General features: G+C 51.0%; 2 protein-coding genes across 10 annotated transcripts in view; one reads left to right on the forward strand and one right to left on the reverse strand.

The window, feature by feature from the left end:
* The window catches only part of RYR1 (ryanodine receptor 1), a 144,960-nt gene extending 137,317 nt beyond the window's left edge, over window positions 1-7,643 (forward strand). For all 9 annotated transcript variants that reach the window (XM_080644317.1, XM_080644321.1, XM_080644319.1 and 6 more), the window contains 10 exons: window positions 1,044-1,086; window positions 2,232-2,362; window positions 2,465-2,525; window positions 2,932-3,078; window positions 3,305-3,439; window positions 6,231-6,387; window positions 6,772-6,836; window positions 6,926-7,026; window positions 7,211-7,262; window positions 7,409-7,643. In XM_080644317.1, the coding sequence (XP_080500443.1) occupies window positions 1,044-1,086; window positions 2,232-2,362; window positions 2,465-2,525; window positions 2,932-3,078; window positions 3,305-3,439; window positions 6,231-6,387; window positions 6,772-6,836; window positions 6,926-7,026; window positions 7,211-7,262; window positions 7,409-7,504 (988 nt within the window). In that variant the 3' untranslated portion in view covers window positions 7,505-7,643. The remainder of the gene's footprint in view (window positions 1-1,043; window positions 1,087-2,231; window positions 2,363-2,464; window positions 2,526-2,931; window positions 3,079-3,304; window positions 3,440-6,230; window positions 6,388-6,771; window positions 6,837-6,925; window positions 7,027-7,210; window positions 7,263-7,408) is intronic.
* An 81-nt stretch (window positions 7,644-7,724) lies between these two features.
* Window positions 7,725-26,255, reverse strand: MAP4K1 (mitogen-activated protein kinase kinase kinase kinase 1). Its single transcript, XM_080645138.1, has 31 exons — window positions 26,042-26,255; window positions 25,818-25,875; window positions 25,612-25,702; window positions 24,597-24,661; window positions 23,115-23,170; window positions 22,986-23,033; window positions 22,777-22,819; window positions 22,622-22,694; window positions 22,054-22,185; window positions 21,593-21,655; window positions 21,412-21,493; window positions 20,837-20,953; window positions 20,520-20,598; window positions 19,811-19,869; window positions 19,683-19,726; window positions 19,557-19,601; window positions 18,327-18,369; window positions 17,499-17,661; window positions 17,338-17,420; window positions 16,882-16,966; window positions 15,910-15,986; window positions 15,758-15,818; window positions 14,676-14,784; window positions 14,535-14,593; window positions 14,243-14,346; window positions 13,561-13,732; window positions 13,233-13,295; window positions 13,016-13,105; window positions 12,863-12,933; window positions 12,143-12,198; window positions 7,725-7,902 (listed from the first exon to the last, which is right to left on the reverse strand). The coding sequence occupies exons 1-31, from the start codon at window positions 26,138-26,140 to the stop codon at window positions 7,833-7,835; spliced, it is 2,460 nt and encodes an 819-aa protein (XP_080501264.1). The 5' UTR covers window positions 26,141-26,255; the 3' UTR covers window positions 7,725-7,832.
* Window positions 26,256-26,667: the final 412 nt, after the last annotated feature.

Genomic DNA, 26,667 nt, shown 5'->3' on the forward strand with positions numbered 1-26,667 from the left:
TAAAGTGGGGATAAATAATAATATTGACCTCAAAAAATCTTGTAACTATGAAATGAGTTAATATAGTTTCTGAGGCACAGTGAGTTCTAGGTAAAGATGGGAAGTTATTTTATTATGGGGTCCTGCCTAGTATGGGTGGTGTGAGGAGGGAGGGAAACCACACCAATCACATCCTTCCCTCTCAATGTCACCATCAAAGCCACATTCAAGTACACATGCTTAACAAAAAGACAGAGGAACACTTGTTTAAAATAGTATTTGCCTACCCTAGCCAGTTTGGCTCAGTGGATAGAGCATCAGCCTGTGGACCCAAGAGTTCCGGGTTCGATTCCAGTCAAGGGCACATACCTTGGTTGCAGGCTCCGGGGCACGTGCAGGAGGCAACCAATCAATGTGTTTCTCTCACATTGATGTTTCTCTCTGTCTTTCCCTCTCCCTTCCACTCTCTCTAAAAAAATCAATGGGAAAAATATCCTCGGGTGAGGATTAAATAAATAAATAAAAAACCTTAAAAAAAAAGTATCTGCCCAAGACCTTGACTTCTAAATGCCATTTTCCACAAAAAGGAACCAAGCTCCTTGAAGAAGTGGCAGATTTCAGGGCTGGGGCAGGTCAATATACAATGAGCCTGGATTATCCTGTTGTGTCAGAGATATCAATCAGAAAACTGGTCAATAAAGGGCCAGAATCATCAAATAACATTACATAAAACTGTGTGAGAAAGCACACCACTCCCCACCAGAGCTGTATCAGGACCAGGTTGCTGGCTGGGAGTCCTCCCCACCTGAGTGCCGATAAGGGTTTTTTGGTACATCTAGGCTCTGAATGCTATGCCCGGCCTCACTTGGGCTCCACCAAAAGACACCAGTGGGGGTAACGGTTGGCCTGAGGCAAACTTCAGGCCTGGGTCTTCAGAGCTGGACCCCAAGTGAGAGTGTGGGGTCCACTGTAAGAAAAACATTGGAATTTCAAACCACGTTGAACTGGCTAGTGGCTCCTATTCCCTCCTGTCCTGACACCTCGTGGTCTATCTCTCTTGACAGGTCTTTCCCCAGCAACTACTGGGACAAGTTTGTCAAGCGGAAGGTGAGATGCATGGATGGGGCGGTGGCAGGGCCTTCCAGGCTGGGTCCCTTGCTGCCATCAGGCCATCCCAGCCCTATCAAGGATTTGCTTTGTGTGTGACCTTGGACCAGGAGCACCTCAGTTTGCCCATTTTGAAATGAGCATGATAAGCACCCCTCCCTCTCACAAATGAGATGAGGCAGGTAATGAGCATAGCATAGTGCCTGGCACAGAGTAAGTACTTCATAAATATTACTTTCAAAGGAGGAACTACTCTTTTAAGCACACAGACTCAGGAGCCAGATTGCCTGCTTTTTCTACTCCTAGCTGTGTCAACCTTTCTGTGCCCCAGTTTCCCTCATATTCAGAGTACGGTAACAACAGGGCAGACTCCATAGAGTAGTTGTAAAGATTATATGACCTACTATGTCAACAGTATCTGGCTGTTACCATCATTTATTCACTTAACAAATGTTCATACTGCATACCAATGTTCACCTACTGCATACCAAAAACTATTTTAGAGACCTGGGATTCAGCAGTAAACACAACAGTAATTCTGATACTGGAGTTGGAAAGACATTTGATGAACACATTTACAGCATTCAAGTTGTGATAAGTGATATAGAAGAAAACAGGCAGAGCAGTGGTTGCTCTTTCGTGTAGGGTGGTCAGGAAAGGGCACGCTAATTAAAAAGGATCTGAGAGAATGAGCCAAGTGGAAATCCGGGGGAAGAATCCAGGCGGAGGGGACAGCAGTGCGAAGGCCCGAGGCCAGAGGGTGCCTGGTGCATTTGAGGAGCTGTGAGGAGGTTGGTTTCTGCAGCAGAGTGAGTGAGTTGAGGAGATAAGTTTATAGGTAACAAGGGGCCTAATTATATACAACTCCTTGCCTACCTACCTACCTAAAAATAAGAAATTATCCTAATTTAAAAATTATCCTAATAAGAAATTATCCTAATTACTTTGGTTAATGAATCAGCTGGACCTTTATAAGTATTGGACCCTCCCCCTTAGGATACAAAGAAAGCTCTGACTCTTCTCCCTAGAAAAATGTATCCCCAATTTACCACACAAAGTTCTGAGGGTCCCCAGAACTCCCTATGCCAGCCAAGGCCCTCCCCGACTCCAGCTGTGTCTGTATGGCCCCACGTTCTTCTGTTCAGGTCCTGGACAAGCACGGGGACATCTATGGGCGGGAGCGAATCGCCGAACTGCTGGGCATGGATCTGGCCTCGCTGGAGATCACAGTCCACCATGAGCGCAAGCCTGAACCACCGCCAGGGCTGCTTACCTGGTGCGCCTGGGATAGCACCACGCAGGCCTGGGGCAGGCAGGGGGTTGGCCAGGGTCGGACCCTCAGGCATCTGGCCATCCCTCTTCTCTCCATCCTGCATAGGCTCATGTCCATTGACATCAAGTACCAGATCTGGAAGTTTGGGGTCATCTTCACAGACAATGTAAGGAGGGGTCAGTAGTGGGGGAGGGACCTGTAAGAAAATGGCTCCACCCCTAGGTATCCCTGGCCAGGGACTGACTCCTGAGCCCCCTGCACACCTCTGATCCTAGGATAACTCCTGAGCCCCTGCACACCTCTGATCCAAGGCTCCTTGTCACCCAGAGTGCTGTTTAATTTCCAGACTATATCCTTCTTCAGAGGAATCCCCAACTTTCCCCAGGATGGCTTTTCACCCAGAGTGCTCCTGAACCTCCAAGGTCCCCCCCCCCCCCCGCCAGCTAAAGATGGCATCTGATCCCCAGAGCACTCCCAACCCTCTTAAATGTCCCCAGACCTCCTGTTTCCCAGAGTGCTGCTCCCCACGAATCCCTGCATGCTCCCTGACCCCTGACCCTGTGTGCCCGCAGTCTTTCCTGTACCTGGGCTGGTACATGGTGATGTCCCTCCTGGGACACTACAACAACTTCTTCTTTGCTGCCCACCTCCTGGACATTGCCATGGGAGTCAAGACACTGCGCACTATCCTCTCCTCTGTCACCCACAATGGGAAACAGGTGTGGAGAGGACCTGAAGGAGGCGTGTGAGCCTGGCAGGGACCAGTTTAGCAGTCTGTGTAGGGGTGGAGGGATGAGGGGCAAGGCTAGGCCACCAAGCCAGGGTGGGTGTGGGTAGTAGGACCCGGGGGATGCATGGGCTGAACCTAAGTAAGGATGGGGAAGGCTGGGCATGGGGGAGTGGCAAGCCAGAGCATGGAGCTGACCTGCCCCTGCCTGTCCCCAGTTGGTGATGACTGTCGGCCTCCTGGCAGTGGTGGTTTACCTGTACACTGTGGTGGCCTTCAACTTCTTCCGCAAGTTCTACAACAAGAGCGAGGATGAGGACGAGCCCGACATGAAGTGCGATGACATGATGACAGTAAGCCCCTCCCTCCAGCGCTCTTGGGCCAGTGACTTAACCATCCCTGACCTTTAGATTTCCCCTCTGTAAAGGGGTTTAATAATAAATAGTCCCTGCCTCGTAGATTTACTGTGAGGGTTCAGTGAGCTGATGCTTGTGAGGTACTTTGAATAGTACTGGGCACACAATCAATACTCAGTAAATGTCAACCACTGGTGTACTATTATTTGAGTTTTTATAACTTTTCTTATTGGGAAAGGCACTCAGGCAAAGTGTCCCAAGCCATGTGATAGTGGGCAAGCTACTCAAGCTCCCCATGCTCTGGGGTCTCCACCTGTCAAATGAATGTATAGTAACAGTATCTACAGCTGAGGGTTGCTTTTAGGACTCAGTGGTGCTCTGTGACAATCTCAGATTTAAATAGCTGAGAATAGTGCCTAGCATGTGTTAAGGATTACATAAATGTGAGCTCCTGCCATCATCCTATCTAATAAAAGAGTAATATGCAAATTGACCATCACTTCAACACACAAGATGGCTGCCCCCATGTGGTCAAAGATGGCCGCCCTCATGTGGACACAAGATGGCCACCACAAAATGGCCAGCAGGAGAGGGCAGTTGGGAGGGACCAGGCCTACAGGGGAGGACAGTTGAGGGGGACCAGGCCTGCAGGGGAGGGCAGTTGGGGGGACCCAGGCCTGCAGGAGAGGGCAGTTGGGGGGGACCCAGGCCTGCAGGGGAGGGCAGTTGAGGGGGACCAAGCCTGCAGGGGAGGGCAGTTAGGGGTGACCAGGCCTACAGGGGAGGACAGTTGAGGGGGACCAGGCCTGCAGGGGAGGGCAGTTGGGGGGACCCAGGCCTGCAGGGGAGGGCAGTTGGGGGGGACCCAGGCCTGCAGGGGAGGGCAGTTGAGGGGGACCAAGCCTGCAGGGGAGGGCAGTTAGGGGGTATCAGGCCTGCAGGGGAGGGCAGTTAGGGGAGACCAGGCCTACAGGGGAGGACAGTTGAGGGGGACCAGGCCTGCAGGGGAGGGCAGTTGGGGGGACCCAGGCCTGCAGGGGAGGGCAGTTGGGGGGGACCCAGGCCTGCAGGGGAGGGCAGTTGAGGGGGACCAAGCCTGCAGGGGAGGGCAGTTAGGGGGTATCAGGCCTGCAGGGGAGGGCAGTTAGGGGAGACCAGGCCAGCAGGGGAGGGCAGTTAGGGGTGACCAGGCCTGCAGGGGAGGGCAGTTAGGGGTGACCAGGCCTGCAGGGGAGGGCAGTTGGGGGGTGACCAGGCTGGCAGGGGAGGGCAGTTAGGGGCAATCGGGCCAGCAGGGGAGCAGTTAGGTGTCGATCAGACTGGCAGGGGAGTGGTTAGGAGGTGATCAGGCTGGCAGGCAGAAGCGGTTAGGGGCAATTAGGCAGGCAGGCAGGCAGGCAGGCAAGCAGTTGGGAGCCAGCAGTCCTGGATTGTGAGAGGGATGTCTGACTGCCCGTTTAGGCCCGATCCCACCAGGTTCAGGCTTAAACGGGCAGTCAGGCATCCCTCGAGGGGTCCCAGATTGGAGACAGTGCAGGCTGGGCTGAGGGACACTCCCCGCCCCCACCCCATGCATGAATTTTGTGCACTGGGCCTCTAGTTAGCTATAATTATAAGTTTCACCAAAGTACCAGCATACCACCCATTTCTGTTTTCTCTCCTATTATAATAATGGTGGTTATAATCTAAATTGAGTTTAATCTACCAGAGGCACAGTTGAATCATCTCAGGCTTTTATCTGAAATGTCCTATAATCTGGCACCATGATCTCAGGACCCAGTCCAGCTCCTCAGCCTGTCATTTGAGACCCCACCAGACCCCGTCTTGCCACTCATAGCACTGTTCCCATCACAGTCTCTGGCCTTAGCTTTTATCAAGACAACTAGGTTCTCTCACTTCCTGGGGACACAGAAATAACAAGTGTGAAGTCTTTCCCAAGGTCCAGACAGATGATGTTCCCAGCTCTGCACAGAATCTTCGTGTGGCTCTCTAATGCCAGATGGATGAAACCAAATCCTCTCGTTATGGCTTACAAAGCCAGGGAAAAGCTAGTGTTGCCTGAGTCTAACCACAGTCTTTCTTGCCTTTTGCTCTCTGGCTGCCTGGTCCTTCTTTCAGGTCCCCTAAGACCATGTGTTTTCTCCCAACCCAAGCTTTTTGCTTCTGATGTTCTCTCTGCCTCCCACCCTGGCCCTATGTGCACATACACCTCTTCACTTAACACCTATTTTTTCCACTTAAATGCTGCCTCCTACAGGAAGCTCTCCATGTCCATTGATTGAGCCTCATCTCCCTCCCTACTCTTGCTCACAGGATCTCTATTTTCTAGCCTCACTGAACATTCATTCTTTCAGTTCCTCACAGGACCAAAATATATTCTTTCTCCCCCAATGGTGACGTAACACATGTAGTTTCCTCTGCCTGGAACAGTCTCCCACCTAACACCTGCTTCATGTCCCAGCCCACATATGCCCCCTCTTCCAGGAAGCTGCCTGCTCACCCAGGCTTTCAAGCTTCAAAGCTTCCTGTGCTTCCCCATCTCCTCCGAACACACTGTCTCCCTCATCCCAGCCCTGACTCCTCTTCCTGTGCTTCCCCATCATAGCCCAGATCGTTTCTTGACTGTCACTATCTGGTGGCATGTTTGTGAGCCCTGTGAGGGCAGGGTCCAGGGTTATCTCAGTCATTGCCATGACTCCTACCCCACTGGTCCAGGGCCATGTAGGTACTCGGTGAATGCTGAATGATCAAATGTGTGACCAATATGCTTCTCACCCTCCCCCTGCAGTGTTACTTGTTTCACATGTACGTGGGTGTCCGAGCTGGTGGGGGCATTGGGGATGAGATTGAGGACCCAGCAGGTGATGAATATGAGCTGTACCGAGTGGTCTTCGACATCACCTTCTTCTTCTTTGTCATCGTCATCCTGCTGGCCATCATCCAGGGTCAGTGCTGGTAGGGGTTGTGGGAGTGGGGCTCAGTGCCTAGAGGCAGACTAGCTCCTTTGAGTGCCAGCCCAGAACCCAGTCTGCTTGGGTCTATGTCCTGGCTCTGCCTCTCCTTACTGTAAGATTAGGGCAAGTCACCTCTCTGGACATCAGTTTCTCCATTTGTGAAATGGAGATATAATAAGATGCTCATATTGTTGTTGTGAGAATTAAGTCAATTCATAGGTGTTAAGTGTCTGGCTCATAAGTGCTCAATAAACACTAGATGATAGTATTTTCAGAAAGCAGGGTGAGATTAGGGAGATGGGAGATGGGTGATTCACAGGTGGGTAGCCAGAAGTGGGTCAGAGGTTGGGCACTGACTTGTGCCCTGCCTTCCAGGTTTGATCATTGATGCTTTTGGCGAGCTCCGAGACCAGCAAGAACAAGTGAAGGAAGATATGGAGGTAGGTGTTGTCTGGGGATGACCCAAAGGGATTATAGGACCCTGGAGAGTCAAGTGGGCCTCAACTCTGATGTCTCTCACCACCCACAGACCAAGTGCTTCATCTGTGGCATTGGCAGTGATTACTTTGATACCACACCCCATGGGTTTGAGACTCACACACTAGAGGAGCACAACCTGGCCAATTACATGTGAGTGTGGGCCCACTGGCCAATGAGAAGGATGGGGCGTGGTCACTGACTGTCAGGGGTGGGATACTGGCCTTGGCCAGTTAGGGAAGTGGGTGTGGTGTCCATGTGAGTGGATTCCCAGCCAGCTAATCAGGAGAAGGTAAGGATGTGCCTGACCTGTCTGCTGCTGCACTCCCGTCCCCAGGTTTTTCCTGATGTACCTGATAAACAAGGATGAGACAGAACACACGGGTCAGGTAAAGGGGTGTTAATGGGAGGACAGTGGGCAGGACATGGAGAGTTTTAATATAAGGTCAATCAGCAGGTGTCAGTAAAAAGCTCATATCAATATCAAGTGTTTGAAGATGTGACCAACCTTCTCTTCCCCATCCCCCAACCCTAGGAGTCCTACGTGTGGAAGATGTACCAAGAGAGATGCTGGGACTTCTTCCCTGCTGGCGATTGTTTCCGCAAGCAGTATGAGGACCAGCTTAACTGAGTCACCCCCGCTGGCCCTTCACCCCCGCCTCCAGTGCCTTACTCTCACAGCAAGCCCCTTAGCCCCAGGCCCTCCCCACAAGGCCCCTGCGGGGAGGTGACCATGTACTAGAGAAATAAAGTCTCTGCTACCCCCTGACATCCTTGTGTTGGATTGTTGACATTGGGGAGGGGCATCCAGAAATTCTGTCCTCCCCTAACCCCAGAAAAACAAGATGACAGTAGAGGCTGAAGACATGTTTATTGTGGTAAAGGGACATGTCAGGACCACTAATGAGTGTCTGTTGGGAAGGAGGGTGCAGGAAATGGTTCCTAACACCCCCAGGGACTCATTCCTGAATGTAGAGGTTGCTGGGAGCAGTAGGATCATCTGCTGGGCGTGTCTCCACCACCACAGGCCTGGGGAAGAGAGAAGTCAGTTCAGGCATTTGTGTTTTTTGTGTGTGTTGTTATTTTTTTAATCCTCACCCAAGGATATTTTTCCATTGATTTTTTTTTTAGAGAGAGTGGAAGAGAGAGAGAAAGACAGAGAGAAATATCGATTTGAGAGAAACACATCGATTGGCTACCTCCTGCATGTGCCCGACCAGGGCTTGGGCCGGGGAGCAGCCTGAAACCAAGGTACATGACCAGAATTGAACCTGGGACCCTTTGGTCTGCAAGCCGATGCTCTATCCATTGAGCCAAACTGGCTAGGGCCAGGCATTTGTTCATTCATTCATTCATTCATTCATTCAAGAAATTAATAGAGGCTGTGCCTGCATAATGCTGGGCTGTAGCAGTGAACAAGCAGACATGGTCCCTGAACTTGGGGAGCTTAATTTAGAGCAGGAGACCAACATGAATCAGTAAATTACATGAGTGCAAAGCACGGCACACAGCAGGGACACCTAGCGCCCCAAAGGTCAGCCAAGGTGCCTCCAAAGAATGGATAGGAGATCCTGATGAAGGCTCAGGAGGGAACTTGGTGAAAAGACAGGGAAGAGTGTTCTGGAGAGAGAACAGCCCGTGCAAAGGCCTGGAGGTGGAGAGGGCCTGGGGGTTGGCTGCAGAAGTCATGGTCTTGTGTGCTGTGGCCAGAATTGGGTATTTATCTTGAAGCCACGGGGGAGGGAGGGTATTTTTTATTTATTTATTTTTTAAATATATTTTTTATTGATTTCAGAGAGGAAGGGAGAGGGAGAGGGAGAGATAGAAACATCAATGATGAGAGAATCACTGATCAGCTGCCTTCTGCACACGCCCACCACTGGGGATCGAGCCCACAACCTGGGCATGTGCCCTTGACCAGAATCAAACCTGGGACCTTTCAGTCCACAGGCTGACGCTCCAGCCACTGAACCAAACCGGCTAGGGTGCCACATGAGGGTTTTAGACAGGGGGAGTGACAAATTCATATTTGGAATTTAAAAGACCCCTCTAACATGTCAAAATGGTCACAGAAGATCCTTGAAGAGGCTCTCACTGGCTAAATTTGGGAGTATTTGTGCTTTCCAGATGATAGTAATAGATTATATATAATCCATAGAATACAATGGAAATCCATGAGACTATGCTGAAATACATACATACATACACATAATGGTGGAGAAGGGACAGCTTTTCCCTACAGTAGAATGCCAACTAATAAGTATAGAAGGAATCTCCTGGCCAGTGTGGCTCAGTTGGTTGTCCCGTGCACCTAAAGGTTGCCAGTTGAATTGCTGGTCAAGGCATGTGCCTGGGTTTCAGGCTCAATTACCTGGAGTGGGCTTGTAGGAGACAAACCAATCCATGTATTGCTGTCACATCGATGTTTCTCTCTCTCTCCCTCTCCCTTGCTCAAAAAAAATCAATTGAAAAATCTTAAAAAAAATAAATGTAGACAGAATGATAGAAATAGAAAAATCAACATTTAGTAACCATCCTAATAATAGATTCAGACAAAAATCATCTATAGCCCTGGCCGGGTAGCTCAGTTGGTTAGAGTGTCGTCCTGGTATGCCAAGGTTGAAGGTTCAATCTCTGGTCAGGGCACATACAAGAAGCAATCAATGGCCCAGCTGTGGTGGCTCAGTGGTTGAGCATCGACCTATGAACCAAAAGGTCATGGTTCAATTCCTAGTCAGGGCACATGCCTGGGTTGCAGGCTCAATCCCCAGTGGGAGACATGCAGGAGGCAGCCAATCGATTCTCTCTCGTCATTGATGTTTCTATCTCTCCCTCTCCCTTCCTCTCTGAAATCAATTAAAAAAAATTTTTTTAAAAGAGGCAACCAATGAATGCACAAGTGGAACAACAAATCGATGTCTCTTTCTCTTTTCCTCTAAAATCAATAAATAAAACTTTAAACAAAATCATCAACAGCTAAAACTAGTCGATGAAAGTCTAGTAAGAAAGAGTATATTTACACAGTCTCAACACATTACCCAAAAAGATACAGTAGTCTCTCCTCCCCCCATCCACAGTTTTGCTTTCCAAGGTCTCAATTACCCGAGGTCAAAAGCAGTACAAAAATATTAAATGGAAAATTCCAGAAATAAACAATTCATATGTTTTATTTTTTTTTATTTTTTATTTTTTTTAAAGGAAAGTGCATTCCCAACTCAGGGTCTAAGTTCTTTTTTTTTTTATTTTTTTATTTTATTGATTTTTTACAGAGAGGAAGGAAGAGGGATAGATAGTCAGAAACATCGATGAGAGAGAAACATCGATCAGCTGCCTCTTGCACACCTCCTACTGGTGATGTGCCCGCAACCAAGTTACATGCCCTTGACCGGAATCGAACCTGGGACCTTTCAGTCCGCAGGCTGACGCTCTATCCACTGAGCCAAACCGGTTTTGGCTAATTCATATGTTTTAAATTGCATGTCGTTCTAACTAGCATGATTTAATCTGGTGCTGCACCACTTTGTCCTACCCAGAGGGGGTCATCTCTCTTTGTCTAGCCTACCCAAATTGTATATGCTAGCCTCCCTTTAGTCACTTAGCCATCTCAGTTATCAGATCAACTGTTATGGTATCTCAGTGCTTATGTTCAAAGAACCCTTACAATAGCCTAACGCTACATCACAATGCTTACGTCATTCATCTCACTTCTTCCCATCACATAGGCATTGTATCATTTCACATCATCACGAGAAAAAGGCTGAGTACAGCACAAGATATTTTGAGAGAGACCACATTCAGATAATTTTTATTATTCTATATTATTATAATTGTTCTCGTTTATTAATTATTGTTATCTCTTACTGTGCCTAATTTATAAATTAAACTTTGTTATAGGTATGTATGTATAGGAAAAAACATAATACATATAGGGCTCAATACTATCTGCAGTTTCAGGACTGAGGGTCTTGGAACATATTCCCACAGGTAAGAGGGGGACTTCTGTACTTATTAATAGAAAGGAAAAAAGAGTAACTTGATAGTGGAAAAATGTGGCTGACTGCACACCTTAACCAAATGATCAAAGATAACATCATCAGTAATAAGACAAATGGACATGTGCCTCCTAATATGATGCCGTGAGACAGGCACACCATCACTTCAGTGAATTTCCTGCCCCAAATGCTTAACCTAGACATCTCAAACCCAACTGAGGGACATTCTGTAAAACAATTTTCCTGCACTCTCTCCAAAAGTGTCAAGATCATGAAAAACAAAGTCTGAATAACTGTTCCAGGCTAAAGACTAAAGAAACATGAGTCCTGGCCGGTTTGGCTCAGTGGATAGCGCGCGTCAGCCTGGGGACTGAAGGGTCCCAGGTTCGATTCCGGTCAAGGGTATGTACCTTGGTTGCGGGCACATCCCCAGTGAGGGGTGTGCAGGAGGCAGCTGATCGATGTTTCTCTCCCATCGATGTTTCTAACTCTATCCCTCTCCCTTCCTCTCTGTAAAAAATCAATAAAATTATATTTAAAAAAAAAAAAGAAACATGACTCCTGCCCTGTCCAGTGTTTCTCAGTGGTTAGAGCGTCAGCCTGAGTACCGAAGGCTCACAGGATTGATTCTGGGTCAAGGGCACATATCTGGGTTGCAGGTTCAATCCCGGACCCCCTGGGGCATGTGCCGGAGGCAACCAACCTATTTGTCTCTCTCACATCAATGTTTTGTTTCTCTTTGTCCCTCCCTCTGTCCCTTCCACTCTCTTTCTAAAAAATCTATGGGAAAAATATCCTCAGGTGAGAATTAATTTCAAAAAAACAGAAAAAGACGAAAGAAAAGAAAAGAAAGAAGACTCCTAAATGCAACTCATCATCCTGAATTATATTCTGGACACACACCCCCCAATAGTATTATTTTCTTGTTATTACGAATATCACTGGTACAACTAGTGAGACTTTAATGGGTGTGTGGATTAGAAAGTAGTGATGTCTCCGTATTTTCTTGATTTTGAAGGCTGCATGTGGTTTGTAAGAGCAGGTCCTTGCTTGATTTAGTAAACACACACTGAAGAATATATGGGTAAATAGGCACCACGTCTGCAATTTACACCCCCATAGTCAGGAAAAAAATCAATGGACTATCGGGGGCAGAGCTGGAAACAGGACCAGGGGAGAGAATGTCTAGGTCAAAGATTCAGGTGGCTAGGAACACCTCAGGATGCCCTCTCCATCTCAGAAGCTCCCCTCCCAGGTCCCCGTCCCCAAGTCCATACCTGGGGGAGCCAAGCAGACGGAAGGTGAGGGTGGGGTCTCTCAGCTCCTGAAGCAGCTGGAGGAGAAGTTGTGTGTCAGTATCTAGAATACTCCTCCCACTCCCTTAAAGAGAACAGGAGGGAGTGCTCTGAACTCCCAGCCTCAGATCCACAAATAATCATTCTTGCTAATACCACTCACACAGCTGTGTGACCTCAAGCAAGTTACTTAACCTCTCTGTGCCTCAGATTACTAACCTGTGAAATCACAGTACCTACCTGATAGGTGATCACGAAAATTAAATAAAATACAAACATGTATGGGCAGGTTCTGACACAGTGGTCTATGAGCTAAGCACCATTTTTGCCCCATCTTCCAGATGAGGAAAGTAAGGCACAGGAAGGTTAAGTCATTTGCCTAAGGTGACTCAACTCGATTCCAACCCAGGCAGTCTGGTCCATATGCCTAACCACCCATATATCTCCATAGTGACCCCTATTTTATAGTTGGGACGATGAGGCTAAGAGAGAAGCAAAGTCCTTTGCACAAGGTCACACATGGCCTGGGATGAGCTCCGGACACAAGAGACCCTGGGGAAGAGCAGGGGACCAGTCTGAACTGAGACTGGAGGACGCTTCGCCTCAGGACTTCACAGCTGACTCAGATCTCCCGGCCCATCTCGTGAGTGAGGTGAGTGAGAAAGGAGGTAAGGCTGTAGGGCTTGGGCTGGAGACACTTACCTGGTCAGAGCCTAGAGCCCACACCTGCACTCCATGCTTCCAGAAGGCCTGGAGCCGCCCTCCGACCATCGCTGGGAGGAAAGCAGTGCCTGTTATCCTTGGGTATCACTTGAGCCTCCACTTTGGACCCCGGGCCTCCCAACCTCCACATACCCACAGCCTCCACAGCTTCCGTCATGGGGATCTCCGGAGTTCTAAGCCCCCTGACTGGGGCTCCCTCTGGCGTCACCAGCTTCAGAGACCCTAGAAGGGAGTAAAAAGAGAGCTTTAAGAGAGGGGCGTAGAAGATTGGTTACCGAGGAACTGGACAATAAGTTCAGTGGGAGAAGCAAAGCAAGACGGGGGGCCTGAGAGAAAGGGGCGTCCTTACCGTCCATCAACACCATAACTTTGTCTTCCTCCACCTGGGTCACCTGAACTGGTCCCTTGTGCTCTGTTTGAGAGGAGGAGGTTCACGGACAAATTCGTGGCACTCGCCTTTCTCCTTAGCACCCGCTCCATCCCCACACAAGTAGGCTAAACCCCGCTCCCCAAGCGGCCCCGCCGGGTCTTCTATCTCACCGGTGATGCCTACCGCCTTTCTCCCCGCCCCGCTCACGCCCTGTTCAACCCCGTTCCCAACCCCGCCTCGGGCTCAGGAAGCCCCGCCCGGCCCAGGCCACCCCGCCGCAGCCCCGCCCAGAGCCCGGCCCGCTCACTGGTGCTCATCTCGCCCAGCCAGCAGGAAAGCGCGCCGAAGCGCACGGTGTGGAAGAGCACGGACTTCGGCGCCCCCGGGCTCACGCCGATGCACACGGCGGGCAGCTCGGAGCCCGGCCCCGTCAGCAGCGCGAACACGGGCAAGGGCGTGGGCAGCGGGAACAGCACCTGCTGCGGGGCGCGGAAGGAACGGGCTCAGAGGAGGCTCGTGGCGGGGCGGAGAGGGTGGGGCCTTGAAGGACAGGGGGCTCAGTCTTGGGAGGTGCCAAATCTAGAAATGTCAGGGGGTGAAGTCTCAGGGGTTTCGGTGGTGCCTCCTTAGAAATGGACAGATGTACTTTCAGAGTCGTCGTGGCTGCTGCTTGGGGGCGTGGTGCTCTGGTGGCAGAAAGACAGAGTCCCCAACCCTATCCCACCCCCAGAAGCGTGGCCTCAAAGGCAGCCAGGTCTCAGAGGTTCAAAGGACCTGCATGGGGTCCCCTTAGAGTGCAGAGGCGGGGAAGGGCATTGTGCCTGGGCTGAGGGGCGGAATTTAAGGGTTAGGAAGCCCTCAGAAGGAGGACACCCCCACCCTGACCTATGGCAGGTGGGCAGAACCTTGGGGGAAATTGGGACGAGGCCTCGAGTGGAAGTGGGGTTTCATGGAAGTCTCCACAGAAGCCAGCGTCTACGGCTCCCTACCCGGATCAGCAGGAACTTGTTCATGGGCTGGTACCACTGAAGCAGGACCACAGAGGTCTCCAATGCCCCACACAGGAAGGGGCCCCCGGAGCTGGAGCCCTCCGCTGTGGGGAGGGTAAGGACATGATAGAGTCAATCTTCTCTCCCCTTTCCCGCTCCCCAAAGGCCATATTTTTTCCCAGGCTCTGGACACCCTGCCTTAACTCTTCAAACCCCTAGGGTGGATGCGGCCCATGCCCCACCCCTGGCCCAGTCCAGCCCCCTCCATGGCCCCCAGGGGGTTTTCTCTCACCCACACAGCACACTTGGCAGCCTTTGGTGTCCTGGATCTTGGTGGAGACCATGTTCTTCCTGGAGAAGAAGGTATGTGGGAGTGGAAGGTAGGCGGGGAGGGGGGATTATAGGGGTCTGTGGTGCCATTGGGGGCTGGTACCTTGCGAGTAGCCGGTGGGGACTAATGTGAGAGATGGGGCTTCCTGCTCTGGTCTCTTTCCTTTCCAGCAGGCCCAGGATGCTATGAGAATACAGGTGGGGGGTCTTTCCTGCAGTGGTTGTATACACAGGAAGCAGGCCGTTATAGGACACTGGACATTCCCACCTTTCCAGGTAGCTTCACTCGCCCCATCACTTTGTCTGAAATTCACAAACCTTGAAGCCTTAAGCACTTTTCACCTAACATGTTTTATTTTTTAACATATATTTTTTATTGATTTCAGAGAGGAAGGGAGAGGAGAGAGACACATCAATGACGAGAGAACCATTAATCGGCTGCCTCCTGCACACCCCACAGGGGATTGAGCCAGCAACCAGAGCATGTACCCTGACCGGGAATTGAACCATGACCTTCTGGTTCATAGGTGGACGCTCAACCACTGAGCTATGCTGGCAGGGCTCACTTCACATGTTGTAAACACCCACTGTAAGCCAGGCACTGTGCTAGGCACTGGTAACAGTGGCAAGTAAAAGAAATATGTTCCTTGCCCTTTGGTGCTTATAGCCACATAAGAACTATGGACACTTAACTAGCCAGATGAAGTTATACGCATTGAAAAGTTTAAGAAGAACCTATCTAGAAACTTTTAAGTTTGTCATCACAGGTATTAATTAGCTCATGAATCCTATTTGGTTTGGAGATTCCCCACAAATTAGAAATTCTTTTACACAAAGTGTTTATAAAATTAAACAAATTGTAATCTATAACTTGCTCACTCTATTTTAGTAGTGTGGGCTAAGTTCTAATTGTCATCTTAACATCAAAGAAAGGTAAAGACTAACTTATTGTAGAAATTCCCTCAAAACTGACTTGAGAGGTGGGGACTGTGAGATGGGGAAACAGACTCAGGGAGCAGACGTCTCCTGCCCCAAGTGAGAGTGACTGGGATTGAACCTCAGGCTCTGTGAAGGGGAGCCTAGACTTTTATCAGCTGTGCCCGTCTACCTCCCAACCCACTGACCCTCAACCCCTTAACTTCTGATCCCACCCTTCCCAGCACCCCCCACCCCTGATGGCCAGACCTGAGAGAGACATGAGGACATTGTTGATGGAGTACACCCAGGTAGTCCGGCTAGGAAAGAGCTGCAGAGAATGGGGGAGACGGCTCCTGTAAGACCTCAGCCATCCCCAGCTCCAGCCCCACCCTCGGCCCACCCTGGGAGCTGTCCTTCACCATCTCCAGCGTGGCCTCCTGATCATTCCGGTTCAAGATGAAAATGCCTTCCTCTGCCCCTAGGATCAGGTGCTGGTCTTGGGGGAAAGACACAAGGACACTGGGACCTGCCTTATCCTGGGGGACCTCCCAAACCCACACCTGTCTGACCCCAAACACTGGCACTCTGTCTCCCAGCCCTGACCCTCAGCTCTCTAATTCTCACCCCAACAACAATACTCCCAGCCTGTCCCCAAATCTGAACTGAAACCCTGATCCAATCCCTCTAACTGGTCTCATTCACACCTTCCTCTGACTTCCCACATTCTGGTGGTTCTTCCATCTCTGAACCACAAATCCTGACCCTCTGTCCCCTCAGTCCTGACCAAACATTAGACATGCCTCTCCAAATAGCCCTCTAAATTCTCTTCCTCTTTTTCCCTCCCTAGTTCTGGTCCCTAAAGGCTAATCCTGTCTCAGCATTGATCCTCAAACTCAGGCCCTCTTAAATATAATATAGCTTTCTCTGTTCAGTGTGACACACCCAAACTCTATGCTTTTTCTTTAACCTCTCATTGACCTTGTCTCTACATCTTTGATCCCCAAACTCTATCCCTTTCTGTTATATTCTAATCCCTAAAACTCCTAATCCCAAAATGCTGATTTTAGTCTCTCTACCATTAATCTCCAACTGAGGTTAATGGAGTTAATGGGGTCCAACTGTCCTCCATCTTGTATCCCAAAGTTTGACCTTTCTGCTGTATCTAATACTCGTGGCCCCCAATCCCTAATATTGCTAGTTTTCACTCTCAAACTCATCTTCAAGCCAACTATCTTTAATCCCCAAATGCCACTGTAGCTCCAGGCTCTGTCCCTGCCTCAGCTTGGCCACTCTGCACCCTATTAAGCCCCTCCCTAGTCCCTGACTTTGTACCTTCCATTAAGGTCCCTCCCCATCCCCCCATGCTCTCTGTTACCCTCCTGAATGCCCACCCTTGGTGGAGGGGTGTGTCCAGGCAGCTGTGCTGTGGATCCGGAGGGGGCAGCCATTGAACAACTTCACAAGAAGGGCACATCCCTGGGCAGGTCATGGGGAGCAGAGCAGGAGATTCAGAAAAAAAAAAAAAAAAAAAAAAAAAAGGAGTGGACAGGAAGTGCAGTGGTTAAGGCTCTGGAGCAAGAGTGCCAGTGTTCAGATTCTGCCTCCTCAAAGGTTTATGACCTTGGCAGGCTACATAACCCTCTCTACCTCAGTTTACCCTCTGTGAAATGGGAAATATTATCTACCTCTAACTGTAAAGGTTTACACCATGTAAAGACATGAGATTAGTACCTGGCACAGAGGAACTGCTCCACAAATGTCACTTATCATTAGTCTTCCCACCCCCACCCCACCCAGCATCCCCAGTCCCATCTAGAGGTGTGAGTCCTCAGCATAGATGGCCTCACCTTTCTCTTCATCTTTTCCTTCTTGGGGGGCAACAGTGGGGGCTGGTCAGACTGCTGAGTGGTTGGGTTCCAGAGTGAGGGCTCTGAGACAGGATTGGGAATAATCAGTCCACAAAGCTCCCCCACCCCTGCCCACCTCCCACCCTAGCCTGCCCTGTTACCTGAATGGGCAGTTAGATGGGGACTCCTGGTGGCTGGGAGAGGTCCAACATGGGGAGTGCGTGGGGGAGGCCCACTGGCACATCGGACCAGCACCCCCGGGCTCAGCTGCCCCTCCTCCCCAGGCCCCCCAAGACCCTCGTCTGATGGAGAGCGGAACTTGGGCTTTGGAGACAGAGAAGTGGGGCAGGTAATACATTAGATCAGTGGTCGGCAAACCGCGGCTCGTGAGCCACATGCGGCTCTTTGGCCCCTTGAGTGTTCTAACGCCACTTCTTCAAAATAGACTTGCCCAGGCCAAAAACCGACTTCTGCGCATGGGCCACGAAGTTTCAATCGCACTGTACATGTGCGCCCGCATGTGGTATTTTGTGGAAGAGCCACACTCAAGGGGCCAAAGAGCTGCATGTGGCTCACGAGCCGCGGTTTGCTGACCACTGCATTAGATGATCTCAGAAAGAGAGGGCACCCTGCCATACCAACCCTGCCTAGGCTACAACAGAAATGTGGTCATAGCTCTGACTCTTCCCACAATGTCCTACCACCACTCCAACTTTCCCCTCCATCCGCACCCCGTCAATACACTCCAGCAACTAAAGGATTAATGCTGGGTAACCAGCTACTGACCAGTGTCCATCAGGCTAAATATTTTGAATCACACCTGTGGTTCATGGATGCCACTCCCATACCCCAATATGCTCATTGTCCCATCTCCCAGATTTCAAAGGACCTGGTGTCCCAGACTATAGCCCTAGAATGCCCGGTATCCCAGCATCTAAGGACCCTAAGCTCTTGGCCCCCAAACCCCCAGCTCTTGACTAGGACCTCACCTTGGGGGGCAGTGGAGGAGGTGTGTCCTCTGAAGGGGTGGGGCTGAAACACAAAGACAGGGGTGGGGGTGTGGAAAACAAGGATGGAGTAGTTTGGGGCTGGATATCTGAGGTCAGAAGGGTCAGGGGTGACTTGGTCTGTGATGGAGCTGAGGTCTAAAGGACTAATTAATAATCATCATGACAGCCCAGCCTGTGTGGCTTAGTGGTTGAGTGTTGACCTATGAACCAGGAAGTCATGGTTTGATTCCAGTCAGAGCACATGCCCAGGTTGTGAGTTCAATCCCCAGTAGGGGATGTGCAGGAGGCAGCCGATCAATGATTCTCTCTCATCATTGATGTTTCTATAGCTCTCTCTCCTCTCCCTTCCTCTCTGAAATCAACAAAAAAATATATATTTTAAAATAATAATAATCATGATGACAATAACAACAGCAACTCTTGGAGATCAAGGCATCAAGTCTAAATCTTCATAGCCACCTAGCGACACAGATCATCTGAGCTCCTGGGGGTTAGGTGCCCACATGGTGCCTGGTGCCACATGTGAGCCCATTACAGACATGATGGGAGCCCTGAGGCTGACACTGGGCCTGTGGGCTGGGGGCTGATGGCTGGAGTTGAGGTTGGGGTCTGGGGCCCAGGGTCTAGTCTAACATGGGGAAAATTCCCAGGGACCAAGATTCAGTCAGGTTTTGTGAGATGAGGAAAGATGAAGGCCTGTGGTTGAGGGTTGGGGTTGCAGTTGAAATCTGGGGGTTGGAGCAACGTCTGGGAGGAGCTGGGGACTGGCAGGTGGCAAAGGGTCCAAGGCTGAGCTGGATAGATGGGGAAAGAGCCCTGGCTGGAGCAGAAGGACATTCTGGAAGCAACTGGGGTTGAGGGCAGGTGGGGGCTGAAGTTGGGAGTCAGATCAAAAGTCCTATAAAAAGTTGGAAGGAAGGTGGGTTTGGGGGTCAAGGGTCTGAGGTGAAGGGCTGAGTTTGGGTGGGGCTAAGGAGAGATGGAAACATCAATGAAGGATAGTGGGGGCCGGGCTAGGGGTCAGGTTGGGGTCATAGGTTGGGAGTGAAGGAAGGTGGGGGCTCCATTGAGGGTCCAGTCAAGGTTCAGGGATGAATGGTGAAGGAAAGTAGGGACTGAGGTTGGGGTCAAAGTGGAAGCAAGGCAGGGGCTGCAGGAAGGCAGGGGCTAGGTGAAGGCCTGAGGAGCTGAGGGCCCAGCCTCTCTTACATGTCCACGTCATCGTAGTCATCATCAGACTCCGACAGGTGCCTCCTGAGGAGTGACAGGCATAAGCCTCAGGCAGTTCCCACTTATATCCTAGCCCCTTCCCCTCCCAGCCTTAGGGTCCCTGACCTAGGACTGCTGCTCCTGAAGTCTTCAGGGGGCTGTAAGCGAGCCTGTGGGATAGTAAAGGGTCAGCAGGGGCCTAGGTGAAGGGGAGGGTGTTCGGGGCCAGACAGGTGGGGGAAGGGGCATCTCACAGTGTCAGCTGCAGGCCTGGACTCCATTGCTCTGAGCTTCCTGAATTCCATGTGCCGTCCTGGAGGTTGGGGGTGGGAAGGTGAGGTAACACACAATGAGCTGGGAAGATGGATTCAGAAATAGACTAAAAGTGGGAGTTTGGATTGGAGCTGTTCCTTAAAGGGAAGCATCTTGGTTTACATTTGGGGACCAAGGTTTGGGATTAGGGAGGTAGGGGCTAAAGTAGTGTTAGAGTGTTCAGTTTCAGGTTCCATTGGGTATCAGGGGTCTGCCATATTTCTGAGGTCTCTTTGGGGGTCAGGGTGGTAATGGGAAGTCTGAAGGGGTCTGTTTGCAGGTCAGAGCAGTGGAGCCTCTAGAGCAGCCGTGGGCAAACTACGGCCCGCGGGCCGGATCCGGCTGTTCTATCCGGTTCTCTTGCTCTCCCCTCCGCTCCTTTACTTTGAATTTATATTAGTTCACACAAACACTCCATCCATGCTTTTGTTCTGCCCCCCCCCCCCCCAGTCCAGTTTAAGAACCCATTGTGGCCCTCGAGTCAAAAATTTTGCCCACCCCTGCTAGAGTCACCTTGTAGGTCAGGTAGTAATGAGGTTCTCTGGGGTCTCTGAGGGTCTGTTTGGAAGTGATGAGTGATGTAGGAGTGTAGGGGTCTCTTGGGTCTATTATAGGGCCAAGTGTTCCCAAGTTTGAGGCCTCTCTACTCACGACAGCAATCTGCATCTGGAATCCCCAGGGAGCTGGATCGGTGGGTGGATCTGATCCGCCGAGGGATGGCAGGGGGTGGCTGGGCAGAGTGGCAGCTATATCAGGCCACTCACTTCCAGCAGCCCACCACCCTGTGGGCCCAGCCTGGAGCCCCTGACCCTCCCATAACCTCTGTGCCCCCAGCCCTGTGCCAAGCCCACCATCCTCCCTCCCATTTATCCTTGCAAGAGCAGCAGCAGGAAGTCACTCCAGGCAGGGGGCCTGGCCTGAGCAAAGGCTGGGAGGTTCCAGGGCTTCTGTCTGCCAGGACCCCTCACCTCAGGCTCCTCATCTTCAGTCTCACCAACAGGAGTCCCCTTCCCTGGGTTCCTCAGTTTGTCAAGAAGATCCAGGATCAGGCCTCTATTTAGCCCTGGCTGGGATACCAGTTGATGCTGGGGGAGGGGAGGAGGGTGTCAGCAGGCAGACAGCTGGTGTGAAGGGAGAGGTTGGAACAGGGGCTGGAGAGCCTGCCTAGGGGAACAGAGGGAGAAAGCAGGAAACTCTGGGGAACTGGCAGAAGACCAGAGAATGCTGAGGAATCTGAAGATACTAAAATAATTCAAGGATCCTGGTGGGGGGCTCAGAGAATTCTATTCCAGTGTACACCCAGGAATGGGTCTTGAGGCTCTTGGGAATTTGTGAGTTTTAACAACTCAAGATATCTTGGAAAAGGGTTTGGGTACAAGTTGGAGGGTCTTAGGGGGCATCCTGGGAAATTCTGAAGGACTATGGACTCTGAGAGGGCCATGGGGTTCTGTGGAACTAAACCATCAATGTTCTGGAGAGCCATGTGGCCCTGGGGAATTCTGGGGTGAGAGTCTGGGGAGGGTTTGGAGGAGGGATGGTTTACACTGAGCATCTTGGTGGCGCTGGGTCGTTTCTTGGGGCTCTTGGTGAGGGAGACTTTAACAAAGTTGTGGAAGGCAGCAGACCTTGGAAGAAAGAAGCCAAGTTCTGGGGTGAGGGGCCAGAGACATTCCCATCAGACCATCCACCCTGGCTCTGCCCTCCCTCTCATCACTTCCTCCTACCATTTGCCTTTTTCCTTTAGCCGGGGAGGCTGATAGCCACTCTTGGTCATGAGGAAGAGAACTCTACAAGAATAAGGAGAGTACATGGAGTTCAGACTCCCAATGGGGCTCAATAGCACTGAAGCCAGTAGAGAACAAGTGAGGGACAGAATGAGAATGAGGCTTAGGTTTTACTATGCACTGGGTTGCCACTTCCAGGGGACACCACATTTCACATTATAGAGCTATGTGAGTAGCAGAGGGAGGCTCAAGATGGGGATCCCTGAGTTGGGGGTTCCTGGTGTGGAGGACTGGAAAAAAAGGCTTTGAGAGGATCCTTGGGGGTCTCAGACTGGGTTTGCAGAAAGTGGGGGCTCTCCTATAGGACAATCTTGATGTGGGGAAGCAGGCTGGTGGGGGTGCTTAGAGTCAGGGCTGGGTGGAGTCTCTAGGTCCTGGGGGGAGCAGCCACACCTGCTTACCTGAGAGGGTGCACATCAAAGAGCGGTGGCTGTAGCTCGGCTAGTTCTATGGCTGTGATGCCCAGAGACCAGATGTCACACAGCTCATTGTATCCCCCCTTCAGGGCAACGGCAGCCACTTCTGGAGCCATCCTGGGGGCAGAGACCCTCAGCGAGCCAGGGGTGAGATAAGGAGGGGGAAGGGAGACTCCTTGGTGTGGGGAGTGGGGGGGGGGGGAGAAGAGACACAAAAAGAGAGAGGAGAATGGAAAATAGAGAGAACCAGATGCAGAGAGAATCAACGATGGAGAGAAAGAGACAGATGGGAAAACACTGAGAGAGAGTGAGAGAGATGGGAACATAGAGACAGGGCCACACTAAGACAGAAAAAAGACAGATGGGGAGAGATCAGGATAAAAATCAACACAAACACTAACGAAAGGGAAAACTCAGGATAGAGAGCTGAAGGGAAGATAGAATATTCAACAGAGCAAGGCAGAGGCTGGGAGAAGGAGCCAGAAGAAGAGATGGGGGCAGGGGAGCTGCTGCCCCTCACTCTACCCCTAGCTGCCTGCCAGGCACCCCTCACCAGTAAGGTGTCCCAATGAAAGAGAGGCGTCGAGCCAGCGTTGCCCCGATCTGAGCTGAGATACCAAAGTCAGCTGGAGGCAGAGGGAGACACAGTGAACTAGGGTCCTCTCGGGCCCTAGCCAGTCCACCTCCTCAATCCCCAGCCACACTCACCCAGTCTGACCTCCCCAGAGTCATTGATGAGGATGTTGGCTCCCTGGGGACAGAGGAGAGATTAGAGGCTATCAGAGACCACCATCTCTAGCCTCTACCCCTTGGCCCCCCTACCCCTGCCCCACAGCTCAATACCACTCCAAGCCTTCCAAATACCACTCCCACCTCCTGCCCCTCCCCGCAATGCCACCTTTCTGCCCCTAGACCACCTTAATGTCCCGGTGTATCTTTTTCTGTGAGTGCAGATAGGCCAGTCCCTGGGAAGGGGGGTAAACAAGGAGGCTGTGAGAGCGTGGGGGCTGGAGCAGGGACCTGCCCCCACCCAGGCCTCTCCTCACCTGGAGAACTTCTCGGCAGATGTAGCTGATCTGGAGCTCTGACAGGGAGCCTGTCACTGCAAAGGTCACCCCAGCACAGTGTTGGCTGGGAATTAGGAAACCTGGCCCAAGAGGCCCTGGTCCCCACCGAACTGGCTGAGAGGGTGCCATGTGAGGAGTGGGATACAGTACAGGATGGGACAAGGCGGGGTGGGGACCAAGGGATGGTCAGCAACAGAGAGGCAGCAGGGAGCCAGGAGCCAGATGGAGACGGAAATTCACTCAACAGACATTGACTGTGTGTTTACTGTATGGTAGGCACTGGGGACACAGCTGTGGACAAAAAAGACAGATCCCTACCCTCACAGAGAGAACATTCCAGTGGGGAAGACCAACAGTAAACCAGATAAATAGGTAAAATATACAGTACACAAGATGCTAATAAATAATAAGAAAAAGCATGAATGAACAGGAAATGTGTGGGAAGGCTACGACATTTTACTCAGGCTGGTCAGCGAAGGCCACGCTGTGAAGGTGACAAGATGAAGTTGTGAGCAGTCCTGCTTGGAGGGGGGACAAAGGCCAGTGCAGAGCTGGGAGGCAGGAGGTGCCTGGTGGGTCTGGAAAGCAGCAGAGTGAGTGGAGCCGCGGGGAGACGAGATGAGGCCATACAGCATGGGGCTCAGTGGTGTCAGATTCATGGCCATGATGAGGAGCTTGGGATTTTCAGAGGGAAATGGAAGCCCTGGGAGGGCTCTGAGTAGGGAGTGATGGGACTTTGCAAAATGAGGAAAGGCAGAGAGACAGAGAAGCAGGAATAGATCCAAAGTGAGACAGAGAAAGAAAGATGGTCAGAGACCAAAAAGTGGGAAGAGAGACACAGGGTGGAGAGGGAACAACAGAGAAAGGCAGACAGAGACCAGGTCTGACAGTCTTGCTGTCTGAGTCATTTCCTCTCTATGGGCCTCAGTTTCCCCCCCTGAGGACTTCTTAATGAAGTCCTTCCTTTTCTAACACTTGAGGTGTTGGGATGGAGGGAGACAGGGAGATGGTCAAAGATAGAAGTGGGCATCAGAAATCGAGAGGTGACCACAGGCTACTCCACCCTACCCTCAAATTCTCCCAAGAGAAAAATAAATAAATAAATATAAAAATAAAAAAATTCTCCAAGACAGTGAAAGCAGGATGAGAGAATCACTCATTCAATGAAAATGTGGGCACCTACTATGAGCCAGAAATGCAGAAATACTCAAACACGAATAGACCTTGGTGAGAAAATGCAGACACAGAGGAAGCTGAGGAGGGGGCCTTGGACAGAATATAAATCAGATGCAGAAAGATTGGGGCTGTCAGGTCCTGGAGGGGAGGGCCCAGGACCCAGAGGAGGGGCTCACTATGTAAAATATGGACAGAATAAACAGTTCCAGGACACACAAACACAGACAGACAGAAGAGGTGGATTGGAGGGGCAGGGGCTGCCTGGGTCCCTTGCCCTTCTCTTACCTTGGTAGATGTCCTGAAGAGAACCAGCCCCACAGAATTCCATGCAGATCCAGAACTTTTGCAGCCTACAACAGTTCAACAGCAGTAATAATAATAATACAGTGATAAATTAATATTTATTGGACAGCCCCTGGCTCATTGTCTTGCTCTGACATTTTTGTGTTTTTTTTTAATCCTCACCAGAGGGTATATTCACTGACTTTTAGAGAGGGGGAAAATGAGATAGATATATATAGGGGGTGTCTCTATATATATAGGGAGAAAGAAAGAGAAAGAGGGAAACATTGATCAGTTGCCCCCACCCCCACTGCATGTGCCCTGACCCCTGGCCAAAGATTGAATCGCAACCCAGGCAAGTGTCCTAACCAAAAGCCACACCAGCCAGGGCTCCAACCTTTTAATGTAACAGCAGTCATCTCTAACTTTCTTTTCCCACAGAGTGAAATCATCCCACTTCCATTTTATAGATGGGGAAGTTGAGGCTCAAAGAGGAAATGTATGTTCATGATCAACTGGACTCAAACCCACATCTTTGGCTCCTAATCCAGGGCACCCTCTGCTGTCCCATGCTAACGTAAGAGACAGGGTAGAGATCTCAGAGGTTGAGGAAGTTAGAGGGGACACAGAGGCCCAGGGTGCCAGGTCTGAGGGACAGAGTCATTATTGGGGCATCTGGGGTATTAATGTGGGGGTCAGGTAATTCAGAGGTTCACATTAAAAGAACAGAGAGTGAAACTGGGGGAACCAAAGCACAGGATGAAAGGTTAGTTTTAGGGAATTTAGTTTCAGATTTGGTTACTATAAAGTGGTCGATTTTGGGACCCCTGGTCTGAAATGGGAGTTCTGAATTGAAGTTTACATTAGGGGGTATTCTGGTCAGAAATGTAGAACTTTGGCCTGGGGATTAAGTTAGGGGTAACAGTTAAAATAAGGGTCCAGGATAAAAGGATAGGGGGTACCCTGGTCAGAAGTAGGGGTCCTGGGATAGGGGGCAAGTCTTAGTTAGGCTCATCACCAGAGATAACTCCCGTGGTAGGCCACAATGTTGGCGTGCCGGCAAGTTTTCAAGATGAGGATTTCCTTCTGAAGTGTAGAAACATCATCATCTGCAAAGAGGGTCAGGAGAGAAAATTCCACTGCAGGGAAGGCGTATGGGGGCGAGCCCAGTGTCCTAGGAAGTCGGTGGGGTGTGGGGAAGGATCTCCTGGGACCTCTCCTCACCAGGCTCCATCTTCACCATCTTCAATGCCACCAGGTCCCCCGTCACCTTGTCTCGAGCCTTGTAAAAGGGAAGTTGACAGTCAGGCTGTCTCCATTCCCCTGAATTCCTCTTCAGCATGCCTGAGCCAACATCAAAGACCGGGACCCTCTCTCATCCCCTCCCCTTCTTGGACTTCACCACAAAGGCCACTGGTTGGAGGGTGATGGAGGAGGGGGCTTCTCACCTTGAAGACTTCTCCATAGGTGCCACCACCCAGCCGCTGAAGCAGGTCGTAGTGGTCCCGAGGGTCCCTATTAAAGATGTCGGGGTCCACGAGGTCCATTCCTGGGAGCCGGAGCTGGGCCTCCGCCCAGGGGCCAGCAGGGCCTCAGGGCTGGAGTGCTGGCACCTCCCTCCCTCCCCACACACCCTACACCCGCCTTGCCTCCACCGGCTGTGGCCTCCCCCTTCCCCACTCTCGTTTCCTGCCCCAGCGCAAGGCTGTGCAGCCAGCTCCACCCCCAGTCCCCTGGGCCCTGAGAGCCTGTTGGGACAGCTTGCCTTGAGACCCACGGGACCCCTCTCCACCTTCAGGGCCCTGGACAGAATGTAAATCAGATGCAAACTATCTTAAGTGTGTCCTGATGGGTACCTCAGCACCCCATCCCCCATTCAGGGTGGTGGCTAAAAACCACAGTTGAACCTCTGCTGAGTGCTTGAGGGTTTGGCCACAACCCAGAGATGGCAGGTCTGCACAGGGAGCCGGAGCTGGGCCTGATCATTCAGTGTACATTACTGCTCACCTTGGGCACAGACATGCACTTAGTGGAACCCCCTGTGTGGTGTGCAGACCAACCAGACGTGCACATG

The sequence above is a fragment of the Plecotus auritus genome, assembly GCF_963455305.1.
Source record: "Plecotus auritus genome assembly, chromosome: 10".
In the NCBI taxonomy this organism is placed as follows: domain Eukaryota; kingdom Metazoa; phylum Chordata; class Mammalia; order Chiroptera; family Vespertilionidae; genus Plecotus; species Plecotus auritus.